This window comes from Parus major, chromosome 6 (genome assembly GCF_001522545.3).
Source record: "Parus major isolate Abel chromosome 6, Parus_major1.1, whole genome shotgun sequence".
Classification (NCBI taxonomy): domain Eukaryota; kingdom Metazoa; phylum Chordata; class Aves; order Passeriformes; family Paridae; genus Parus; species Parus major.
In genome coordinates this window covers 6,741,743-6,767,799 of record NC_031775.1, presented here as the reverse complement: position 1 = coordinate 6,767,799, position 26,057 = coordinate 6,741,743, and the positions used below count along the sequence as shown (strand labels likewise).

General features: G+C 38.0%; 1 protein-coding gene across 2 annotated transcripts in view; it reads left to right on the top strand.

The window, feature by feature from the left end:
• GRID1 (glutamate ionotropic receptor delta type subunit 1) overlaps positions 1 to 26,057 on the top strand; it is a 497,344-nt gene that overhangs the window by 449,629 nt on the left and 21,658 nt on the right. Inside the window, exons 13-16 of one of the 2 annotated variants that reach the window (XM_019007270.2) lie at positions 15,688 to 15,883; positions 23,153 to 23,319; positions 24,643 to 24,883; positions 25,146 to 25,232. In XM_019007270.2, coding sequence (XP_018862815.1) covers positions 15,688 to 15,883; positions 23,153 to 23,319; positions 24,643 to 24,883; positions 25,146 to 25,232 — 691 coding nt within the window. The remainder of the gene's footprint in view (positions 1 to 15,687; positions 15,884 to 23,152; positions 23,320 to 24,642; positions 24,884 to 25,145; positions 25,233 to 26,057) is intronic. The other variant, XM_015633150.3, reaches the window with a different exon arrangement.

Here is a 26,057-nt window from a genome sequence, read left to right as displayed (position 1 = left end):
CTCCATAGAGAAGTCCTCTGGTGTTCAGTGCTGCTGCCTCCAAATTGCCAGCAGGAGAGAAATAAGTATAATGGTGCTGCAGTAGCTGCAGCATAGTTAAGATTTTCATTACAAGACTGATTTTCTTCCCAAGCCCTCTCCAAAATGCTTAATAGAAATTGTTTCAGTAGCAAATTTGGCATGTGTGGTCTGTGACTAGTGAAATAGAAGTATGTTTGATTGAATAACTAGGTGTCAATCATCCCAGTGATCACTGCCTCCACAATTTCCCTGCAAAACAAGTGTGTCATGGAAATCATAAACAATATTTATTAGAAGGGGCTTGGTGAGACATTCACTGAAGCGAAGTTGAACTGTTGGAAGGCAGATATTAAGAATTATCGTGTCAGATAAAAGCCTGCTGATAAGGGAATACTCTTTTTTTTGGTTTTTAAATCTGGCATTGGCAAGTCTCACAAGGCTGTTCCACCCTGCTGTGAGTTTCAGAGGATTCCTGTGGCTCACAGAAAGGTGAAATACCCACAGTAGGAGGAATGGCAGAAAGCAGCTTTGATCTGCCACCTATATTTGTTTCCTGGCAGATACTTTGTAAATCTTGAACAGGATTTTTCGTCCAGGTGCCTAGATCCCAAGTAAGAAATGTTCTTAGCTTGGAAAGAAAAATTATTCTCCTTGAATTTTCCTGAAACATCAAGGGCTTCATCTCAAGTGTGCTAACAAGAACAGGCACTGGCTTTCTGGTCTGGCATGACAGCATGAGCTTCCTTGCTCGTCATGTGTCCCTGGTGTCACATGGTGGTGGAATGGGTCAAGACGTGAAGTTTGATTCCCACATGAAAACCTCTATCCCTTCAGGAGTTCAAAGATGATAGGAAATATTGTGTACCTTCCTTGGCTGTCATTGTTTCAGCTGCTAGTGGTTGGTGCTTCTGTTCCCTGTTGATCTTTTAATGCTGCTTCTTAATCTCTTTGTCCTGATCACCTTCTGAACTTCACCTCTTCTCTCTGCCCCACCTCCCCACCAGGGAACAAAGGCAATATCTTGATTATCTCGGGATTTCTGTGTTTGTGGAGATCCACAAGCAGGGCAGTGACAGATCAAGCAGATTTCCTGGCCCCTTATGGGCAGAGGAGAGAGACATTATCCAGTTCAGTTTGCAGAAGGGAAGGCAACTACTGGTGGCAACTACTTTGGAACTCATGTTAGGAAGCTGTGATCCATGTTCTAACTTTATAAATGATCAATTCTCATTTATTTATTTATTTTTAATAAGAAATCTAGATAATGTTTAGAGCCTGTGCTAATCCTCAACAAACTTGTTTAAACCCAAGTGATTTGAATTTATTATTCTAATATTTGCCTGCAGTGCTGTGTGCAGCTGAGGAGTCTTCTAATGGGTCAGTCTGCCAAATAAGGCAGAATTATTACATGTGAGTTTGTTCTTTCTTTTGTCTTACTACGTTTTCAAACAGCTCTTGATCTGCTGTCTGACCTTCCGTTTGTAATTATGAGTTTAATTAGCACTGACTTACATTCCAGCTTCATTTCTTGTTAACAAGCAGACTACATGCAGTTCAATAGCTGCACAGATATTCTGAGACTCAGGTTTAGGAGAGCTTGTCTGACGAGAGGTTGAGAATCATGCAAGAAAAATAGGACATAAAAAAGGTATTCTATTTGCAAATTCAAAAGAGTTTAAATTTAAGATTTTATCAAATTGATCCTTAACATTTGCACATGCTATGGATGCCTGTATTATATGTGTTCATGGACTGCATACAAATGCATAATATATCTGCTATAAGATCCCAGCTGTTGTTTCATGATTTTGGTTTTCCTTATTTGTATTTTAATCCCCCAATTTCTTGTGTTTTGGTGACAGCTGAAGATTTAGAGCAGCTCAGTTGGGGTGATAGGCCATTACTTGGAAGACTCAGGTGTAAATTCTTTTCTACCACAAGCTTTGTTTGATCTTGGCAAGCTTAGCCTCCTCTCTGTCTAGGTTCTCTTTCTTTATAACACAGTGATAATATTTTCTTATATGGCATATTGTCAGTTTAGCTGTTTTAAAGATGATGGCCATAAATGACCATATTATAGCAGCACTGTAGGTATCAGAAAAAGATTTTCTGGGTTGCATACAAGACAGAAGCAATCTCAAATATTTTAAAATAAAATGAGAAAAGTACTTGGAAGATGCCAGCCAGAGGGAAATGAACAAACATTTCATCTGCTGTAGTTAAGTGGATTTGATAGGGTTGGTGGCAAGAACCTCAGCAGAATCCCTCTGTATTCACAGCAATTTTGTCTTGAAATACCTCATGTTTGAAAACAGCCTTTTTCTTGTTAATATCAGATGTGTCTTTTTAAATATTTCATTGGATTTTCTTTTGTTATGTTTAATTTGTGCTATGTTTTTCAGTGTCTGTGTAGCACCTCAGGCGTGTTGGCAGGAGGCATGTACGAATGAGCATGATAAAAAATAATTATTGTGATTAAAGGCCTGTGAGCAAAAACTTCAATCATTAAATAACTAGATTAAGTCCCTCCATAAAAAACAAAGGCTTAAAAAGAGTGTGAGAATGATGCAAGAACTCAAAACTTTTTTTCCCTTCCAGAACATTCCCTCTCTGGAGCACAGGGGTGAAATTTCCTGGGAAATGCTCTGTGCAGCAGGGCAGCAGTGCTTAGGGGCACAGCTTGCCAGCATTTGCCTTCAGGCTCTGTTCTGGACAAGGCACTGGGCTGCTGCCAGTGCTCCAACTCCCATTGTTTGTCTTTTCATTTCACTTCTATTGATGGTGCTGCTGGGAAAGCCACAGAGTCTGGAGCCTTTTGAAAAGCTTTCTGAATGTTGGCATATGCTGTTCAAGCACGGCTTAAAATGGATCCTAATTACTCCTCTAATTGAACAAGCAGGCAAGCATCTAAGTGCAAATATTTCCCAGGGACATTTTTCTGAGAAAAATGAGAATGCACAGCTGAAACTCAAACTTGCATTCCATCTCTCCGGTTTCCATTAAAAATGTGGCATAGATTGGAGATCAATGGCAAACCAAGAGATTTGTGATTCCACAACTCTTCAACTTGACTTTTGAGAGACCTGTATCATAACATCTCTTCATTTGTTCTGGTTACTGAAAAGTTCTGTGACTGAGGTAGGTTAAGGCATTAAAATTCAGATGCATGCACAGTTTAGAGAAGGAAATGATTTGGATATAACATTAGCAAAATCTACCATCTGTGCAGGTAATAAAATCTTTATTATTTTTTTCTTTTGCTTTGAAAGAACAAAAATCTAGCAAGAGTAGCAGCCCCCAGGACAGCCCATCAAAATGTACAAGGATTGGTTTAAATCTGATGTTTGATATGCAGACTCTCCCCGACTCGGACTGAGTCACCTTTTGGGTCAGATTGTCTCGTATTAATGTAGGTTATTCCACAGAGTAGCTGTATGCTTTCTGCATGCATAAATCCCACTGGCCCCCGACTTACACCTTCCTTGTTGTAGGATGAGGTTTCGTTTTTATTACATGGATAGCACCTGTGACTTATTTTGTCAGGTTATATTTTCTATTTGACTCCTAAGGGATAAACAATACATAACATAGTAATAGAAGATTTTTGCTCAATAGGATACTTAGATTTCTATTACTTTTTCTCTAAAGAAGCTGATTTAATGTCTTATATGAACTGATAATACCATCTAATATAGCAAGATATTAAAAAAGCAAAATGATTATTACTACAGCAAATCAAACAGAAAGGGCCTTAAAGCTTCATACATCTCCTAACAGCTCAATCCATCATTTCTAAAGACAAAAACAGGAGGAAGAAGAAAAACTCCATAGAGAATTCTCTTTTGGAAATAATTCTGTGTCTGAACTATTAAGAGGTTGGCCAATGGGGAGATTTTTTTCACGTTTACAGGCAGATATCTTAATGATATTGTGAAGTGAAGCAGCTGCCTGCAAATCAAACCAAACCCCCTATAAAATAATGTGTATTTTATATAATTTATCTGTACTGGTCAGAGTCATTAGTGTAACAGTGGGCCCTATTATAAAAGTCATACAGGTTCTGTTACAGGGTAATATAGTGACTATTACTGCATAGGTTTCCAAATTGCCAGAAAATCTCTCTGGGACCATTCCTGAAGCTAGAACAAGTAAGTGGTATTCACAAAACTAACAATAGTTAGTAGACACTTAATCACAGTAACTTCATTCCTGCGAAACCATGAGATGAAATTGAAAGTCACTGTTCTCTCTTATAAGAAAGAGAAGTTGTACCTGTCTTTTTAATTACTATCATGTCAAACAGGGCATACGTAGGATTCCAACTCTACTAATCTCTTGAAATATTTTGGGAACTGCTTCATTGGTTCATGTAAAAAAACCTCTCTTCTCACCTTGCACAATTCCTCACCAACATTCCCACATGAGCAGTGGTTCTGTCATTTCTGTGCTATGAGTGTTCAGCATTAGATTTTCTCACCCTAACAGCAATTTTCCCATCTTCTGCTTTGGACACTGGAACTTCAGTCAAGGGATGACACAAATCGCTTTCTGCAGTGACAAATCATGAAAACTAAGTTTATTGGTGTGAGGATTTATGCTTGCTTCTTGGTTCTTTTTATCTCGTGCATTTGCACAATTCCCATATATTTATAGTATGTATAGTCAGCTAGTTCAATGGCTGCTACTCTTTAAATTGAAAGAGAATAATTTTGGTTTTCTAGGTCCTGGAAGAGCTCCTGCAGAAATTCTTGCAGCTTCTTATCATTTCTTTTAATAGTTCCTCATGCTAAGATAGTTTGCATCTGTGTCTTTGATATGGTATCTTTCAGGAATTGCCAGCCCTTTTGTATCCTTTATCCTTTAAAGCAACACCCCAAGAGACTTTCTTCTCTAGTTCTTGATGCTTGTTGAGTCTGGTCTTTTGAAATGTATTATTTTTATGTTGTTAATCTTGTTTGGGGTTTTTTCTGCCTGAGGGTATTCAACTCCAACATCTTACAAGCACTTTTAATCTGGCTACTTTTCTCTTTGACATTTCCATTTAAATCTATCAGATCTAAAATAGCCACTCCCCTCATAAATGTCTGCATGATAGAAAAGCATTCATTCTCACACCAGACACTTAACACCTTAACTGATATATAGGATGATATTTCATCTGCTGAAAAAAAGTTGTTCTAATACATTCTAAAATATTTATCGACCATCTTGCCATGAAGTGGAAATCTGTAAACTTGCAATTTAAAGAAAGGCTCTAAAAATTTAATATCTTTATAAGGAGACTTAGAAACTATTCCTGATGATGTAAAAATAAATCCAAAACAAACCTACAAACCAAACCAAACAAAACAAAAAAAAACCCAAAACAGCAAAAACTTTTTAATCAATGCTGGTTATGGATGTTTTGGGGAGAAAGGAACTTATTTTCCTTGGGAACTAAGATACAGATTATTACCATGAGTGCTATCCTCTTGGTTCTTATATTGCAAAATATTTTCTGAAGAAAACTAAAACTTTTCTGGATTAGTGCTGTGTTCCTAAGAGAAGGATTGCATGTGTTCTTTCCATTTCCTGGGCTCATCTGCCTTACTGAGCAACATTCTCTTCTTCTGCACATGGTCCCCCTTCTTGATATAATACAGGAGTGTTTCCAGACTCATCTGGAGAAGAGGGAGAGAATGGTGTTGCCTCAGAAAAGCTGTTTTGATACAGCTGACAAAGTTTGTTGCATTACAAGAAATGTAACAGGCATCGAAGTTGTTTGCCTTCTAAACCATTAAAACCAGCCTGAATGTGCCACTGATTTAATTTAATTGATTTATGAGTAGTCATATCTATCTAGAAAAGAATAGAAAACCATCAGTCAGAATGAGGTGGATGTTAAATACTGTGTTTCTTACATATGGCAATAATGCAATTTCCAAGCTCATAATTCAAGGTATAAAATTAGGCTACTCAATAAACTAATTAATCTCAATATAATGAGCAGTCAGTTGTTTTTGATGTGCTTTTCTGGTATGGTATTTTTTTTAGTATGAGGTTCAGTATTCAGAGAGAATTGTGTTCAGGGTGAGGAGAGAGAGAGGACAAAGGTCTCTCTTCTTGGTTCTCTTCCTGTACATCAGGATGAGATGGGAAGTGCACCATATGCCTTGTGTTCAGTCTGGGTCCTGTGAGAAACAGGCATGTGGGCCTCCAGACTAAAATATGCATGTGTAATGTATGCACTTTAGACATCAATAATAACTGATGAATGCTATATGTGCTTTCAGTATTAATGAAGAGCCCTATATTTTGATTTCCCAGGGGTATGCAGCAATCAAGGTGCTTCTTCAGAGCCCCTCTGTTTTCTTCTCTTCTTTCTGTCAGCAGTGATAGCTTCTGCATTGCTCCCTGTGCTAAGGGGAGGGTGTGAAGCTCTTTTCCAGCATCATGTTGTATCTTTGACAGATCTGAATTCATCCAGCCCCTCTACCCGAGCTATGAGACTGCAGACATGCAGGACTCCTGATAAATCAAAACTTAATTGTGTAGGACCTTACTCCACACTAGAATTTCATGGGCTTTAATGATATCCTAACAGTCATTGTATAAAGTACCACTAACCCCAAGTAAAGGCTTTCTAAGCCAGCACCAAGAAGCCAAGCTTATCTCTTGCCCACTCCATTTAATTAAAAAGCTACTCTTTGTCATCCGAGTGCAAGACAGAACGGCAGCATTATCAGTACTTAGAACGGCAGTGGAAAAGGAAGAAAGCAATTTCTTCCTTCTCAATCCTAATCATTAATCTTCATTAGGATTTTTAGCTTCTGAATGTGAGCGGTAGAAGACATCAGCCTAGCAAACAATTTAAAGTTCATCTGCATATATAACAGGTAGTTTGTTAATTTCATTACAGGTAAAAGCATGTGTCAGTTGCCAGATGTGCTTGATTCAGACAATATGATTTTCATGCCAACTTTATGATATGTTTGATTTAGGTGAAGTGACTAAAACCTCCTGTTGGGACTGAGGTGCTGTTTAACACCAGCTGCAGTTTTTATTTTAATTAATAATTTAAGGAGTAGAATACCTTGCCTTAATTAACATGTTAACCCTTCGAGCTACTCAGAGAAAGGCCACAATGGCAAGGTGGTTTAAAAGTAAAGGAACAAAATGCTCAAAGGAAGTCCAAACAGGAGTATACTTTCCTCCAAACATGCTCTTGAGTTGTTTTCACCTTTTCTTTGCATTTTAATTTCCTTCTCACTGTTGAATGGAATATGGAGTATGGATAAAGGGTCGAGGATTACCCAGATTTTTTTAGAAGAACTGATTATTCTGGCTTTGTAGGGTGAATAGCAACTGCTCATAACTGCTCTGAATCCCTTTCCAGACTTTTAACTGAATCTGCCAGTGTTGTACAGATGTGCTGTTGTGCCAAATCTTTCCTTGATCTGATCTGAAAATCTGCCCAGTCATGTAGCAGTTTAAATGTGGATCTGAGCATACAAATTAAAGCTCCAGACTTGGAAAACCTGGGCCCGTGTCTTAAAAGATACTCTAATGTGTTAGGTACTGTGAGTGTCTCTTTGTCAGTCTGATGCTTTTCATTGTTAAATTGCAATTGGCTAATATCTCGAGGTTATTAAGTTTTTAAGATATAGAAAAATGGGGTGGTGAAGAGGGTTATGCAATAATAAATGCTCAGCCATGAGAGAAACTTCATCCAGGCATTCCAAACCATGGTGCCCCAGTGGATCCAGCTTTGAGATGAAGATGCTCAGAAAGTAGTTTCCATTGCTATCACTATTAATGAAATAGTTTATTATGCTATTTTTTTGGTTTTGAAAACATTTCAAGCAAAACAATCATAACTTCTTCTGTAAGGACCATCATTGTTTCTTTACAATGAAATTCAGAAATTCAGAACTCAGAAAACAATGGGACATCCAGAAAGAAAAAATAAATTACAAATAAGTTAATGAAAAAAAATCAGCAATCTAAGTGACTCACACTTTTATTGCCTGGGGGAGCGATTTATTTGGAGAGGAGAAGGGTTGGAAGTATAGTTAGAAACACTGGACAGGCAATCAGGAGATGTTTAGCCTATTTCTAGCTGTTTAACAGATTTCTTTATGTGCAGTGCTGGAGCAGAGCCAGTGTCAGCTCTAGGCAAAATGAACTTTTAGGATCCAGTGACAAGTCAAGTCACACTCACACAAATCACTGCAGTTGATTGGAGTTGCTGAGGTGGTCCTGAGGGCATAATTTAGAAGTAGCAGTGGATAGGAATACCCAGAGGTTTAATTTTGTTTACAGAAGAACCTGTTTTACTGATTATGATGAGAATCCAGTTTGATTTTTGGATCCAAATTTTTGTCTCACAGCCGGAAATAATGGTAAGTCCTTTATTGAAAATGGGCATGTTTCCTAAATAAACTGCTGGAAGATACTGAGAACTTCTGTGAGCAATGGGACACAGCCTACTTGTATGGTGTTTTGTCCTACATCCTCCACACTTTGACTTCATCAAAAGTGCTGCAGATTGTTCTGAGATGCGTAAAAAGTGGAATATCAAGTGCTGGTAATTGACTGCAATTTTGCTGCATCTCAGACTCTCAGTACACACACAAAGCCTCCAAATATTTTGCCAATACAATATGTGTAAATAGTGATTAATTACTACTAAAATCATAAACATGACAGTGTATCATTTATTAGTGGCTTGACTGTCTTTGCATTTCAGTGGGTTTACATTCTGTTTGTTCCCTTCTTTTAAAACTCAATCATGTTGTAGCTCTGTGGGAACAGAGCCCCAGTGAAAACACTCAGTCTGCAGGGAAGCCAGTGCTATGTCAGGAGTTAAGAAAACAGTTTAGTTTAGTTTACTTGTCTTTCCCTTTACATGTAGGAACAGAGGCTACTGGAAGTCGTTTGAAAGAAATGAAATCAGTTTGGAGGCTGTACGAGTTCAGTGCTTCTAGTGCTTTGTGTATGTATTATTTGGCTATTTTGTATTTCATTTTTCTTACTTGTTTGTATTTTTGTCTCCAATCCTGGGAACCCTGAGCATGTGCTTTTGTGTGCTTGACTGGTTTCATTGATCTCAGCAGTACTGCTCTATGTATTGAGTCTGCTAGGTAGCCTACAAAAGGAGTTTCTTTGGGGGCAATAGAAGAGAGAGGGTCCTGATGCTGCACTGGTGGGTGACAGAACTGTTGCCATCACACATGGCATGCAGGATGTGCAGCAAACCCCTTCCTCTTGGGCAAAAACAAAGCTGGCTTTAGTGTCCTCTCCCTAGAGCTGAATGTTGCATTTTACTTTTGGTTGCACCTAATTTAGATCAGCGAGTCCCAGTCCAGTCAGAGACTCAGAGATGCCACCACACTGGCAGCAGTGACCATTATAATCATGAAAAAAGCTGCTGCAGTGCCATTACCTGCTGAGGAATTCAATCACTATTTGTTTTAACTATAGGAAGACTAGGTGGTTGACATGGCAACATGTTCTGTGACACATGTCAATTGATTGGTTTTGCCACTGGAGGAAAGTCCCTGCTTCTTTGAAATCCTGTGTATCAGCTGTTCCTGCCCCACTGGTGAGGACAAGAGCGACAAATCTCTGTCTGTCTGTGCTGTTTGTCTCCTGCTGTGAACTGGAAAGGTTCAGTCCTGGTGTGAAGGGCTGCAACTCCACTGATTCAGTGTAGTTTAATCTGTCAATACTTAGGGCTTCCCTTGTAGAAACTCCCATGAGGTTTCTTCTGTTAAGGCTTTTGTTTAAAGTGGATAGTATTTTTCATGGAGAGCAGATAAAATGACTTTTATATGAATTAGTGAAGAACTTGACACAGAAAAGTGTATCCAAAGCATGCAAATACTGCTGCTGATCTCTACTGGAATAGCTCTGTTGCTAAAGTTAAAATTTTCCTTAGAGTATTTGGTGAAGAAACCTGTTGCTCTGCACATTACTGCACTGGGACAGAATTATGAGCATTTAAAGTGAAATGGAACAATGCAGAATTTGATCACGTCATTATAGAGAAGTTGACAATTTAAGGATTGATTTAAGAACTCAGTTAATTATTCATAATTTCAAAGAAGATCTGAGATGCCCAAATTAAAATCAAGGACCCAGTTCTTCTGAAGTCTAAGGTTATAAGAAGTGGAGATAAACTTGTTTTCTTTTTAATTTTCTGTACCAAGGGTACTGCCATTCTAAGAATACCTTGAACAGTTTTACTGGTCCCACTAAGAATAATCTTTAAAATATCTCATCTTTTAGTTTTTGTATGTCCAGTTTAACACACACTAATAACATTCCTATATGTACCTGGAACAAACATTGAAAAGCTACCAAAATATGTCATACTACTTTTTTTTTTAAAGTATATTTACTTTTTAGACTTGTAGGTGCTAAAGATAAGTCAATTCTAATGTTACCTCATTGTTCAGGCAATATATCTTACTTTCTTGTACAGCTCATGGAATATCAGTTGCACTTATGTTTAAAGACACTAACTGCTATACTCTTCCACTTTTAAGTGGGCTTGTGCTTTCTTAACTTGCATTTACCAACACAGTGAAACTCTTCATGCAAGTCTGAGTCAATGAGACTATCATCCCCTAGTGGTACTTTATATCCATAACAGAGGGAATTATTTTTTTTCCAGCTCTTCAACCAGTTAAACTGTTCAACTAGGGTAGACCAGCTCTAGAGAATGTCCTTTTGTGAAAGTTTAAACTCAGTTTTGGATGACTGAAGACAAGCTTTACCTTACCCACTCAAATTTTACTTAAAACTGGAGCTCCAAAGATTGTTCATTTGTGAAAAATGGAATGAGGCTCAAATCCTTTGCCTTGCAGATTCATAAATGGATATAAAAATTAATCAGGACTCAGATCAGGGCTGAGGTTCTGAATGGTAAGATCTGCTCATGTAGACATTGTCTGTACCACCACAGTACCATTTCAACCTTGATTCAGCTTTGCAGACTCTTTTCTCTTGGGGGACATCTACAAATGAGATTCTGATCTGGCAATGCTTGCTTGGCTTCCAAGTTCATCTCTCAGTGGGTGGATTGATGTGGTCAACAACACTAACACCATTTGCTTATTTGTCCTCATTGTCATAGAAAATTCTCCCTTGGAGGGAGGAATTCTCAGCAATTTTAGGTCTCAAAATTCTGCACTTTTCTGCAGTTCACAGTAGACAGAATTCTCTTTCAATTCATCGCTTTCCACTGGGTATAACTTTATCCAATAAATCTCCTTTCAGACAGGATTTTATGTTCTAGGTTTCAGCTCATAGGTGTTTCTTAGGCTTACAGTGGTGGTATAAGCTTTTCACATCAGTTCAGATACTTCTATTTTTACTTTGAAGTTTACTGGGTTTGCCATTTTCCCAGTGTATAAAACACATATTTTCCTTTTACATAATTGTGTGGAGAAAACAGCTCTTGTTAGGAACTGAACTTATATTTAATTCTGAAGATGTAATAAATTACTAACTTTTGGAGAAAGAAAGTTTAAAGGAAAATAAATTAGCCTCAAGGCATTTAAAGATAGAAATTTAGGACTTGCACTATACATTTTATGTATGCATTTTTAAGATTTCATTTAGGCAGAGCAGCTTAAAAAGTCTCATCATCTTTGAGACACTTTATCATGATGGCAGCCATCACCTAGAATATTTTGCTGCACTGAGCAAAAGTCTCAGGGTCACTGCAAAAAAATAAAAAATTCACTCTTTTTTTTGTTTTTTGAAGTAACAGGAACATGTTTTTCTTTTGAAAAATACTTTGATCACATCTGATGATCCAGGTGCCTCCAGCTGAGTTAATTGATCAGCAGTTACCTCAAAGCACCTGGTGTCAAGTTTAGTCTGTCACTTATTATTCATCCAGAAGTCTTGGGCACATAGCAGCAACAGAGTAAAATAAACCCATACTGACAGCATATTTTTAGTCTGTATATCTACAGCTACACAAGGCTTTTGCAATTAAGAAAACATCTCCAAAAAGTGGATCTTAACCAATATTTTTATTGTGGCAATTACTTCTAGTGGTCTAATTATAAATGCTAATACCACTATTGCTTGTCTGTGTCCTCTGCAGCATTTGTTTTATGTCAATAAGTTTCAACAAACAAACAAAGCAGAGAACCCAGTCTTCAGTTGACTCTGCATGAAGTAATTGCAATTCCACTGAGAATATATATCAGTTGTTGTGTTCATGTAGCAGGCATAAATATGGACATTAAATATTTTGTCTGGTAATACAGGTGTAAAAGACATTTTTCTTTAGATTGACTTCAGATACATTTACTTAAATCAATTGGTTTACATGTACTTGTCAATTATAACAATCACACCGTGGATGTATTTATTTACAAATTGCAGTTGTGCTCCTGTAAGTTGGGGACATTGGCTTTTTCTGGTTTACTGGCTTTAATCACACTTACAAAGAGCCTTTAATGGCTTGTGAGATCCAATAACTGAGATGCTAAGGTTAATGGGGCATCTTGTTGTGCTGCATATTTTTGTTGCAAATTATTTTGAATATTAAATGCATAAAATCTTTGTCATAGGAAAGTGAGAAAAGGACTTGAGTGGGTAAAGGAGATGGGTCCAGCTAACAGCTGGTTGCACAAATAAAGCTTAAGAACAATGACAGCAGCCACCTTTAGACATTGACACAACTGTAAGATACAGACAGTATCTGAAATGTGAGTGATTTTGTCTGGCAAAAGCAAATTTGAGGGAATTAAAATAACGGTTTTGATTACCACTCTTGTGATTATCTTGCTTCACCCTGTAAAAAGCAGGAGGTAATTCATTTCCTTCCAGTATTGTTTATGAATTTGCCCATGCCCACCATGCCCAAATCTTCTGACTGCTTCTCTAGCCATGGAGGTGCTGAGCATCACCTCCAATTCCAGTGCAGAAATACAGCAGAGGTGGTTTTTTTTATACAGAGTTAGAAGTGAGGCTGAGACCTGTCAGGATAATTTCTGAGATAGGTTTTTGGCTAAGTGGTTCAAATCGTCAAACAGTGAAGAAATCCTTAGAACACACAATATTCCACATTTTCCCACAACACTGGGAAACACAACTCCAAGGAAATGCTGCCAGCTAAAGGGCTTACCTTACTCCCATACCCAGGCCAATGCTGTGCTTCCCTCCCTTCCACCTGTATGCTTGTCTGTTTATTGCAAGCACTTGATTTAAACCCCAGATTTGTTCTCTCTGCCCTGTGATGCTTAGAGAATTGAACAAACTGTGCTGCTCGTAAAGCAACATGTACTGTGCTTTTGAGCAGTACTGATTGTCAATAAAATGTAATTTAGCTAAAATAAAAATACTGATTGCCAATAAAGTGCAATTTAGCTAAAACAAAGTGCACGTTTCTTAGTAAAAGCTTCCATGGCAATAAAGGAAAACAGAAAATACTGATAATATTAAAATTGCAAGTTTAATTCTTTTTTTAACTATCCAAACCCTCATGTTCAAACTTTCAAACAGAATAGTGGTATCAGCAGTAGGCATTTGTAAAGTTGTTACCAGCTGAAACCTATGTTAAAGTATATTAGTTAATTCTGTTATATTTCTGCACCTGTCCTTCTACCAAACATCCTTTCCTACTCACACCAAAATCTCTACACTAAATGTGGTGGGAAAGGATTGCCACAGAAGACCTTCCTGTGTATATTGAATGGCTTTCTTTGCCCTATAGGCAGAAAAATATCTTGTAACAGCTAGATCATCCATTCCTGGGCTTTAAGCAATTTCCTGTGATATGATGAAACTTACTTTAGAAAATAAAGTCAGAACTAAATGCAGCATGTAATCATGTAGATCAAGACTGGAGGAAAAACGGTTCCATAGAATGTACAGGAAACATTTAGGGGAGCAGAATAGACCTTTCAGGATTGTTAAAGAAACAAATAAAATCTGAACAAATTCTCCCACTTTTCATTAGCTTTTTGAATTTCCAGTAGCATCCAGGATGTTTGTTTAGTACTTTATCAATTGTCATATACAGAGCTAGGGAAAAACAGGAAGTTTGGGGTTTGGTGGAACTCCTAGAGTTAGCCCAAATCCACAAGTGTGCAATGTATATAGACAGAAACTGTTCACATAGTCTTAAAGCTGCTTAACAGCTTAAAATGATGAAAAGTCCTTAACACAACTTAAGAACTTAAACCACTTAAACTATTTGAAACAGCTTGTGAGTTTGAAGAGTTTGGGGTGGGGGGCGTGCTGAGAGCACCCTTGGAGCTGCAGCCTGGGGACAAGGCTACCACACCAGGAGTCCCAGAGAAGGGCACCTCTTGCAGCTAAGCTTGGGAGGCCTGGGGGTGATGTGAGGGAGAAGAGGAAAGAGTTTCTACACATTTTTATGTGGCATTGTGTATATGCCCAGATTGCTTTGCTTTAAATAGCATAGCAGGGAATCTTACAGGCATGTGAGGTGTCAAGAGTGGCATCTCCCCAGTGAAACAGGGAAGAGGGTGGCAGAAAAATATTGTCTATGACAAGTCTTCAACTGTGTAAAACAGCTTTGGCTCATGGGCCAAGGGAAGGCTCCTCAGGAGCATTGTGAAGAAATCTACACAAGCTGCAAGCCAAAATGCTCTGCCTTTATGGCTTCAGGAGCTGAAGGTGTGGGTGAGGTGGCAAGAGTGGGCCTTTTAGATCTATTGATCGGGAAGGTTTTGTTTCTGAAAGATTGTTTTTGGGAAAAAGAAATGGGGTGAGGCAGGGAGGGTTTCTTTAGTTTAACTGATGTCAAGCAAAGTTAGTTGGTTATATCAGAAACATGTTGTTAATATATGAAGCCACACATTTATAAAACATTTTTAAAAAAATAAGCCAGTATTCATGGGGTTCCGTTTGGTTCCTGCTGCTGTGTGTGGTCATCAGTGGTCGAATGTGTGTTGAGAAGGCACAGGAATGAACATCTGAAAGGGAAAACAGCCAGGATGCTGCTTTTGATGGCAGTGATGTCACCTTAAATGTTTTGAAGTTTGGGCTGGTTTTCATTGATGCAGGCAGTGATTTACACCTTTCAGTGCAGAAAAGGCTGTAAAACAGGAGTGAATTACATTTTGTACAATTTGAAAATAAATTGTGCATTCACAGTCACTCAGGGTGAGACCCATTTACACTTCCAGAGTGGTATATGATGAGTAAATGAAAGTTAGGCCTCTGTGTGAATGAAAAATGCCTGTTTCACCAGAGGCTGTGAAAAGACAGAGCAAGAGAGACTTAGCGAAAATTGGAAGCAAGATTTTATTTGTTTGTTTAAAACAGTAATACTGATTTGGAGTCAGATGGAGCATTGGTATAACTGCAAACTAATTCCATGGAATTCTGTGAGGTATTTCTGGTGAAGTTGATGGGGCTGGAAGTTTATATTTATAATCCAAGTTTTTCTTGTGTTCGGGTAAGTGTTTATCACTGGGGTGAAACAGAGCTTGGATGTAGTTAAAATCATATGTTCTCAGTACAATTAAATGAATACTTGGCTTTCCTTTAGATGAAGAATGAAATATGGAAAAGTTACTTGGTGAGGGTAAGTGCTTTCTAACTAATGGCAGACATAAAAAGAAACCATTTAATTAATGAAATCTTGCTAATGTACTACATAATACTAATTTCTCAATATTGCTTTAATTTCAGAACATTTCAGGATCTATCCAAACAAATGGATATATCTTATGGTACAGTCAGGGACTCAGCAGTGTATGAATACTTTAAAGCAAAAGGGACCAACCCTTTGGAGCAGGATAACACATTTGCTGAACTGTGGAGGACTATCAGTAAGAATAATGGGGCAGATAATTGCGTATCAAACCCTTCTGAAGGCATCAGAAAGGTAAGACTGGACCACAGGGGTTTTAATTTCATTTCTGTATTAATGTTGTTTTGGTGTAGTTAATGTTTAATCACAGGAAAGAAATTACAGTCATTTTAACACCAACACCCCCCCCCAAATTCCTATATAAAGTTCCTTTTAATATCTCGATGGCATATTTTGGTGTCACTGTTCTCAATTTAAGTACTTCAGCTCTGCCTAAGTCTTCAGTATGTAAGTCCTTTGGATCTGGCCATAAGGTTTCTCAGTTTTGTGGGAGCTTTGATAATGCCTTTCTGGATGTAATTCTTTACATTATCCAGCACTGACTCCTGTCTTTTGCTCATTTGAGTTCGTTTTCTTTTTTCTGAGTTCAAGATTGGAAACATGAGTAAGAATTAAGGGATCCACAGAATGCATACTAATTTCTCTTAAAACAGAAATTTAATGCAAGATTTTTCTCTGTTTATTCCAGAAAATTTGAAAAATGCATTCACATGACACTGTGTTTTACCAAAATGTTATTTCTCTCAGATAAAACCACACTTTTTTTTTGAACAGAGAATTAATGTGGATTCTAGGACTGATGAATATCAGCGTAGGATGCTGCATCTTTGTTCTGAGTCCTGTGATAAAGAGTATTGGCCATTTGAAATGCCCACTTTCTCTCTCTCTCATTGCCTGCCTCTCCCCTCTGCTCCCCCTCTTGAATCTCAACAAAACCAGGCAGTACCTTACATCAAACACATGTCCAGGAGTACATTATGCAGAAGGGATGAAGACATGCTGAAAGCCTTGATATGCTGCTGCTTTAGTGAAAAGTGTCCTCTTCATCTGTCAATTGATTTTTTTCCTAAAACAAGTTAACAGCTTTTATTACCATAGTGAATGTCTGATCAGAGATACTCTTGTCAGTGAAACAGTAATTTACTAGTTCTTTATGCTTTTATAAATGGGACATAATAAAATGGTTTTGGCTTGAATTTCCTTTTTTCTATTTTAAATTTTTGGAAAACTTTTCTGAACAGAGTGGCATTATCCAAAATCTGCTGCTTTACAGTGCCATGAAGAGGGTGAACACAAGCAATGCAAGCCATCCCATTTCCCAGATCAAATTTCTTTAGCAAAAGATTCCCAACTCTGCTCAATTTTTGGACAAAATCTTTATGTGGACACTCTTATGTCTTAGCCTACAAGTATGCAGTCAAAAGTTTGAATTGACCCTGCCCATCTCACAGATGAGCTTCCCCAAAGCTCTCTGCACTCAGCTCCAAAATTCTCTCTTCCTTGAGGAAAAGGTAGAGCTCTGTCAATAGCAGTCTGCAGTGGTTGTTTCTGGGTTCTGTTTTCCCTTAATCTGCTCAGCACTTTATGAAAATGAGGCTTCTTTTGATATGTTTTGGTAGCATTTGGAGAAGAAATAGACATTAAATACTTTCCTATGTACCCTAGCATTTTAGCCAATAATGTAACAGTTTACCTTAGAAAAATATACAGTATTTTACTCTTCTTTTTTCTAACATTCTTATGGCAGTGGATGTTCTTTATCCATGAAATTGTAAATACTCTTATTCTGTAAGCCTAGTGCATGCTGCCATTTATGATAGCTACATTTGCTAAGCCAGAAATGTAACTGTAGATTGGCAGGCAGTTGAGAATACCAATTATATTGTCTGTATGGAGCTGGCAGCTCCATCCTGTCTATGTGATAATAACTTTTTATACTAAGTTTGATTTCAGTGTTGTAGGGTGATTTTTATATAACTAGATCAGCTCATTCAATTAATGTCAACAACAACTAAATTTTACTTCAGTCCCCAAAGATGACCGAGGCCTCTATTTGATTAGACACCTACATAAATTGGCATTAATATTTTATAACATTGTCAACTAAACTATTGTGTTTACAGTTAAAGTGTCGCTCTTCCTAGCTCATTGAACTCTCTGAATAAACAGACAAGTTTTCTATGTCAAGTATTATGGCTAGAAATTCTGGGTTTATTTCTAAAGAATTGATGTCAGCCAAGGAAATGAGAGTTTCCATCCATAAACACGTACTGCTGCATGAAAGAGATGTAAATGTGCCTTACAAATGTATTTTGTAGGAAATGGGAGCTCTAAATCTCTCTAGCATAAAAAGATGCATAAAACATTTTTCTGAATGAGGACTTGCCTGACACAATGCAAAAAAAGAGAAAGCTCACTACTATTCTTTCTTCCCTCTTTCTCCTTTCCATTTTCTTCAGACAGTATCACAGTTCAGCTGCAGTTACAAATAAAGCAATGCCACTTCAGTGTAAAACAGAGTGCTGATTATTTATGCCACAGACAGAAATTTCAGGTGTTTGTCCCTATTCCATTTATCTTTCTCCATTTTATGGAGATTTTCCTAGTCCCTTTGACAGTCTGAAAGCAAAGGGATGGCAGTGAAAGAAAGTCATCTGAGCTTTGGTGGCGTTGGTTGCCCTGGCAGAGATGTCCCTTCAGACACAGCAAGGTCCCTGCAGCCACAGTGACCATCTCCCTCCCATGGGCAAGGCACAGCTTTAGTAGCACTGGGAGAGCCATGGAGAAGGCAGAAATGCACTGCAGTGTCACATAAGTGACAGGAGGACTCTTGAGAGCCAAGGGTGGTGGGGACAAGGTTGCTCTTGCTTTATTCTCAAGATAGCTGAAAGTGGTCATTAAAGATGGAAAACCTCCTCCTCTTCATCAGTACCTCTGCACAGCACAGGAGCAGAAGCCTCACAAACCACCCATCCATACAAAATGCTGATTTCCACTTTGAGCTGTCTGGGACTATCACAGATGAGGATTGACCAATGCTGTCAAAGGAAAGTTTCTACAGCCAGGATTTCAGTGAACTGTTTCCTTTATATCCACTGGCAATTAGGATAATGATTGATTGCAGCAACAGACGTCATAACCTGTGTTTTTTATTTCCTTTGAAAGAATGAAGTAATATGATCCCCATGTGATCCTGCTATATATACAGATAGGAGAATTAAACTCATTATTGCATTTTATAGTGTCCTGCTTTGGGTGAGATTATTTGTTCCCCTGTCCAATCAATTTGGTGCCAAAATTTCTCAGAATTGTTTTTTTTCTTCCTGTGTATCACTTTTGATCAAAAGTGATCAAAACCAAGTAGAGCACAAAATGATAATGCATCATTGATTTAGGCAATGGCACAGTAAGAATTTCTTCCTTCTCTTTTTTGTTTCCTTAATGATCACTGAACATTAAATCAGAGCTATCTTCTCTCTTCATTCTAATTTTGAGAAGTAATTTAAAAGTTCATTCAATACGATTTTTTAAAAACTACTTTGTCCACAATGAATTTTATATGGTGAATTGTGATTGCTCTCATAGAGCTTCATAAATTTCTCCATTTCTTGATCCATCAGCCTTTGACAGAAAAGCAAATGCTTCCTTAAACCTGAATCTATTGCATCCTGTAGTGGTTCCTTGATTATTTTAATATTTGAAACATTTCAACAAGATTAAATGGCTTGCTTTTCTTTTTATTTGAACTGTGTTGCTTCTTTTAAAGCGCTTTTATGTAGATAATAAATGTTATCCAGCCATGCTTTTGAACTGCTCCACTAAGGCCAATGTAAAGGTCACTTTTTGGTATTTCTGTGGTACCAGCCCTATAATGGGATCAGCTACACTGATGCTCTGTTCTGGCAGTAAATTAATGATGGATTTTGCATTATTCTGGCACTTCTGACTTAAGTGTGATAGCTTCATCATAAGTTTCAGATAAATCACAGATATATCAGTGATTAATCTGGAATCAAGCTTTTTCATGTTGTTATTATTTCTTATCATGCTTTCTTTGAAGCAACATTGTTTAACCATCAGTAAGCCAGGACCCTTTGAACAATATTCCTCTATCTCCCTCCACCCTGAAGAGTGACATTATGGGGTTGTTTACTGCATTCCTGGAATATTATTTTCTTTGTGGTCCTTGTCTTGTCTAGGAAGCAATCTTTGGCATTTTAATTTTTTTTTAGGATTATGAAGAAGAAATTTTTTTACAATATAATTGCCTAGGGGGTTCTTTTTTCTTAAATCTCTTAAACCAAAGATAAATCTGTTGTCCTTGATATAAGCCAAAGTAGTTGTTCTACCTAGGTGGAATAAATGAGTGCTGCTTTGGCTGACTTTCTGATAAAGAGGTTTTTGAAAGTTTAACTAAATTATTTTTGTTTTGTTGAGCAGCATACCTGTATACTGAGTCACAGTAAGGCCATAGCAAAGGAACAAAATATGAAGTACAATTAGAAGACTGAAGTATAAATTTGAGCTCATTATTCTGTGTTTGTTTCAGTAATTTTTTTATTTAAGCTATATCACCTCTTCTCAGCTGGTGTTTGCCACAGGCCTTTTTTCCAGTTTTCCTGCATTCATGGCCTGGAAGTTAAGGGGCAGATATATGTGCACAGATGGAGTCTTCCATTAAAAAAAAAAATAAATAAAAAAGCAAGTTTAAACTATATTTAAAATTGAGGTTGATTTTTCATTGAACATAAATGTCAATTTGATTTTATTTGGCTTTTACTGCTTGCCTAGTGAAGGAATATAAAAAGTCAGCCTACTTCAAACATACATACATGTATGTGTGCATTTACGTATCTTGTACATGTGTTTTTCAAAGTTTGACAGCTTTTCCTTAAATTGAACAAATGATACTGCTGAGCTGTCACAACAGATATTAACAGGGAAGTGAAGGATGCTGAATTTAGACAGTAACTAAACATTTTGTTATAAGAAAGCTTTCCATGCAACAAACACATGAACAGTGTGAAGTCTTCGCTCTTCAGGGAAGAAACTTTCATGAGTGGAAGAAGTTTGGAAAGAACTAAGTCTTCCCTTAGAAAAAAGGGATCTTTGGAGATTTTGATTTTGGCCATCAGAGAGGGTGGGGACGCAGCCTTGCACCCAGGGTTTCTGGGAGTTGAAACATATGCACAAGCAAGAGTTTAAAAAAAAAAGAGTTTAAAAGTCAGATTCCTGATTATGCTAAAATGATCAGGCTGTCAGAGAAATAATGCTCTACAGATGTGATGACATTGGATAGACTGATTTATGTCATTAAAAATATGTAAAATAGACATGAAGAGATCTGACAGACTTAGTTTATTGACCATTTACAGTTTCAGGATGTCATTCAGGATAGCAGCACTACAAGCACAAGAGAAGTAGACCTTTACAAATGATCTGCTGTCCAGCATTGAAAGTCGGTGTATAAAGCTCTTGTTATATAAGATAACATGGAGAAAACTGAGGATTGAAAAGCAGAATCAATAATGTGTTTTTTTAATTTAGCCAGTGCATTGTAATAGAAGGCTAATATTTGAGGAACACTGTGTTGCCCAAGTATTACTAAGAGGCATATAAGGAAAGTATTGTGTTGTCAGGATTCTTTTCTAAATTGTAAATTTGAAAACATGATTTACTGATGAGTTTTGAAAGAACAGAAGATTAATACATTTCTTTAAACTGGACAAACCACCAAAAGAAACCCAAAAACCAAACAAAAACCCACCAACTTCAAAACCCCAAAACAAAACAAAAACAAAAACCCAAACCAAACAAAATAACAACAACAAAAAAAGAAGACAAAAATTCTACCAACAAACATAAAAATATCCAGAGAAATGTAAAACACATTTTACCATCGTGACTTGTGACAAATCTTTGTGGGGCGTCTGATTTCTGTATATCCATCAGGCAGGACTTCCTTTTTTTCTTTAATATCGTGGATTTTGAATACATTCTGTGTACAGTAACAAGTGCTGCTGGTTTTGATCCTGAGGACATATTTTTAATGCTGACAGTTTCCTATAATAGATAGCAAAATCCCATGTAATATTATTTACTATGGAACACAGTATGGCTGAGTAATAAAAATTATATTTTCCTAGGATTCAGTGGATAGACTCTTCCACATCTTCATCTTCACATCTTACATCTTCACATCTTTACATCTTTAGAGAAAGGATATAACACTTCTACTCTGTTTTAACCCAGAAGCAAATGAATTTGTGGATCTTTGATTCCTCGATGCAGATTAAAGGGAAACAGGGAAAAGAGGTAGATTGCAGCAAGTACCTTACAGAAAGTCTAGTCAACATAATTTAAATCTTTGTTCCCCTGAATTCTGCCTCTTAGAAGATACCTCACCCATTTGATTCATTGTCATGTGTAAGCAACTGTAAGGGACTTTGGAAAGGTATAGTTTATGTCAAACTATGGTGAAGTAAAGGATCTTGTTTGCTCAACTGAGGAATCCAGTGTAATGAAATAACTGATGGAGTCTTACAAACTTACAGGTGAATTCAAAACTGAGCTTAGAAAAGAATTGGAAGGATGAACTAATTCTGTGCCAGAGCTGTAGCCATTTGCCAGGGGAGCTTTGTGAATCAGTTCCCATAAATAAATACATACAGGACTTCAGCTACTTAAATATACTAGGTAACCAGTGGTTACTTTAACCAAAAAAAAAGTTATTTTATTTTACTTTACTGAATCTTTATCCAGACATGTTTCTTACATCTTGTGTTAAATAAGGTGATTTATATTCATTATATACACAGTGTGCAGGCCTTGGTTTCAGTTCCAATTAAAGCTGATATTTAAGAATATCTGCATGGATGTGTGTTAAAATAAAATACTGTTTATCCCAAAACTAAGATAGTAGTAGATGCTTGTGAATCTTCTTGCCTGTGAAGGAAAGAGGGATCTCTTTCAGCTTAGTGTGTGCCTTTTGTTACAGGACTCTCAGAAGAGCTGTATTTACTTGCAAGGGAAATTTGTTTATTTATGTTTGTATGAGCAAAGCTGCAAATTTTGATGCCTGTGATGCTCATCACTTAATGCTCATACTATGCCACTCTTGTCACTTAAATGCATGGAACCAGTCACATTCCATGTCTCCTACAAAATAAGCGTTGAATTTCATAATCTAAAGCAATAGCTTTCATTTATAATTAATAACCTGTTACATAAACCTCACCTACACTTATAGTTGGCTGTGTTATCCTAAGTGCATCCTAAAAAATGGAAGATATTTTAGCAAGGTTTGAAGTAGGTGAGGTCCTGCTGGGAGAGAAGACTGTTAGAAATGTGTTAAGATATCGAAGGTCTACATATTAACTGTGACCTAATGAAATACCTCCGAAGAATAGTGACAAGATCTGGATTTGTTTGCTGGCTTAGGTTTTGTCCTACCTAGAAATGTAGTTTAATTTAGACTGTGTTGTGTTCATGTTGTATTTACAGGCAAAGAAAGGAAATTATGCTTTCCTGTGGGATGTGACAGTGGTGGAATATGCTGCACTGACAGATGATGAATGCTCTGTGACAGTCATTGGAAACAGCATCAGCAGCAAAGGCTATGGGATAGCACTCCAACATGGAAGTCCCTACAGAGATCTTTTCTCCCAGAGGTAAACTGAAACAAAGCTTGTTTTATAGGATTTCTCTCTATAGCCAGCAACTGTTCACATTAATTTTGGCATTTAATTAATAAAAAATAATGACTACATGACAGCAGAGAGGTTATGAGTTCAGGCTCCAGCAAAGCTGCTGCTTGTTCAGCTCCATGTGCATTTGGTTTGGGAGGAGGGGACTGGAGGTGATGTGTGGCCTCACACCCTTAGACAGCAGTGCCTCTGGCAGAGAGGACCAATGTCCTCAGAGCATGGTGTGAGGTAGAGGAGAGAGCTTGAGTTGATGCCACATTCTGCAGTCTCTGAAGAAATGTGTTGCTCCCTGCAGTGAGCAAGCAGCAATGCCTTGTGTTACCCTTTAGGCTGGAGGGACAGGTCAAAGACTCGCAATGGTGCATGGAAACAAGAGTTGCAAAGAATTGCTTGGGACTGACAAGACCAGGAGACTATAAAACTTTGCTGTTCAGCGATCTCTGAGTTATCACTTGTCAGTGTGGATGTGTACCCTGAAATGGAGACACGCAGCTGTGCAGGCATGTGTGGCCTTAGCAGAAGGTGAGCGGGTGCTCCGCTCCAGGCAGGGAGCTGAAGCCAGATTGCCTCATCTTGCTCCTCCTTTATAAAAAGGAGCAAAACTCCTGCTGCATAACTAGAGACAAAGCTGTCTCAAGGGAAAAGATTGTTAGTAAACAGCTAAAACAGTTATCAAACCAAACCCAAAATGAATCATTCATGCAGAGAAGGGACACTTCACAAGAGACAAAACAATGATTAATTAGCAACTGTTAACACAGTAATTCAGGCATTAAGTAACAGCATTGAAGTAAAATCCTTTTGAATAAACTACATTTGCTAAAGTAGATGAGTTGGTCGCTGCTTAAACAGATTTGTACTAAGTGGTGCACAAACAGTACCATGTTTAGCCTCACATATTTTTGGAATTATTGTAGGAGAGCAGCAGTGGAGTGGGTTGAGCATTTCGCTAGTGGGACCAGCTGCTGCAGCTGAATGTAGCCAGACCAGGCATAACCAACTCCTGTAGTGATTTCCTTTGGAAATGCTATTTGCTTTGCAGTGGAATTTTTGACAGTCTCTTTTTTTCCTAAAGTTACCCAGTGGAGTTTACCTGCTGATGTGAGTAGAAAGAAATCTTGGTATAAGGAGTTTCAGATGAAGAATACAACACCCTGGTGGTGGAGGGGGGTGGAGTTTTGAATTGTGGGATGGTAAACTTAAGAGCTGTGAAGCGTAAGGGAAAGACAAAAAAAACTGTAAAAAAGTATCATTGCAAATAATACTTGTCTTTTGAAATTTCTGCAGGATCCTAGAGTTGCAAGAAAGTGGAGATTTGGATGTTCTTAAACAGAAGTGGTGGCCACGGATGGGACGTTGTGACCTGAATAGCCATACCAATGCACAGACAGATGGGAAGGCACTCAAGCTGCACAGTTTTGCAGGGGTTTTCTGCATTTTAGCAATAGGCCTTCTTCTTGCTTGCTTGGTGGCAGCATTGGAGTTGTGGTGGAACAGCAACCGTTGTCATCAAGAAACGCCGAAAGAGGTCCATAACTTTTATTCTTATCACAATTAAAAGTAGAAAACACAAAAGAAAGAGAGAGCAAGTGGAAGTTGTGGGATTTTAGGTGCTCTCATGCAATAAATTTGATTTATTTTGATTTGCCATACTAAGCTTTGCATATAACTTTTTGGGTGGTTGTTTCTAAGAAAATAAAAGCAAACAAACAAAAGTGTCTTTTGTGCACATGGAAGGTGCCAAACTGACAGCCCTGGAGACTAAAGTCCTCTATTTATTTGTAGAGCAGATACAGCATGGGCAGCAGCAGTGCAAACTTCCCCTCATTGCCCCACCAATGTGCCTCAGCCCTGACCTGGAGAGACCACCTTTAGGGGTAAGAGAGTGGTTCAGAAACATGTCCTCGGCCACTCTGCTGTGAGTGACGGGGAGGCCAGTCACGGGCACCCGGCTGTGCCAATTGTGGTGATGTTTTCTCTGATCTGAGCCCCCATCCACTGGCTGGGAGACCCATGTCCATATCCTGCACAGGCTCTGCAGCTGCCAGACGGCTGGTGGCTGCTCTCCTTCATGGCTGACCTAGGCTGAGTTTGAAGAGGTACACAAGCAATTAAAAATAAATCAGCTAGTTAATAATTGAATAAGCCATATTGCCATGACACTGTTTAAATGCTTCCTTTCCTTTGAAGTCAGTTTTATTTCTAAAAGTAGGAACCTCTGAGGAAGCTGACCTGCATATAACAAGTTTTATCTAGGAAATTGTATCTGAGAAGTTCTTGGGTTTGAAGTTTCCATGCACAGCAGCCAGCAGTAGTTAGCAACGCTAAGGTAGAATAATCTATTCTCAGATCTGTCTTGCATGAAGCCTGTATTTGTTTACATAGATTAAATGTTTAACAAACTAACCTCTTGTAATTTTGGAGACATCGAGGCATTTGTAGGTGCTTTCATCTTGGAACAGATGTTTGTTACAAGCAAACAATGGCATGTGAGGAATGCTACTACACTACAGCTGGAAAATAGTACATAGCCCACCAATTCTAATCTCTCTTTCTCAAGTTGCAGGAGCAGTAGACTAATTGACATACCTGTCACCTGTAAGCAATTTTGCAAAATTGGAAACCTGGTCTAGTGGATGGTGTCCCTGCCTGTGGCAGAGGGGTTGGAATTGGGGATTGCCAAGTTCTCTTCCAACCCAAAA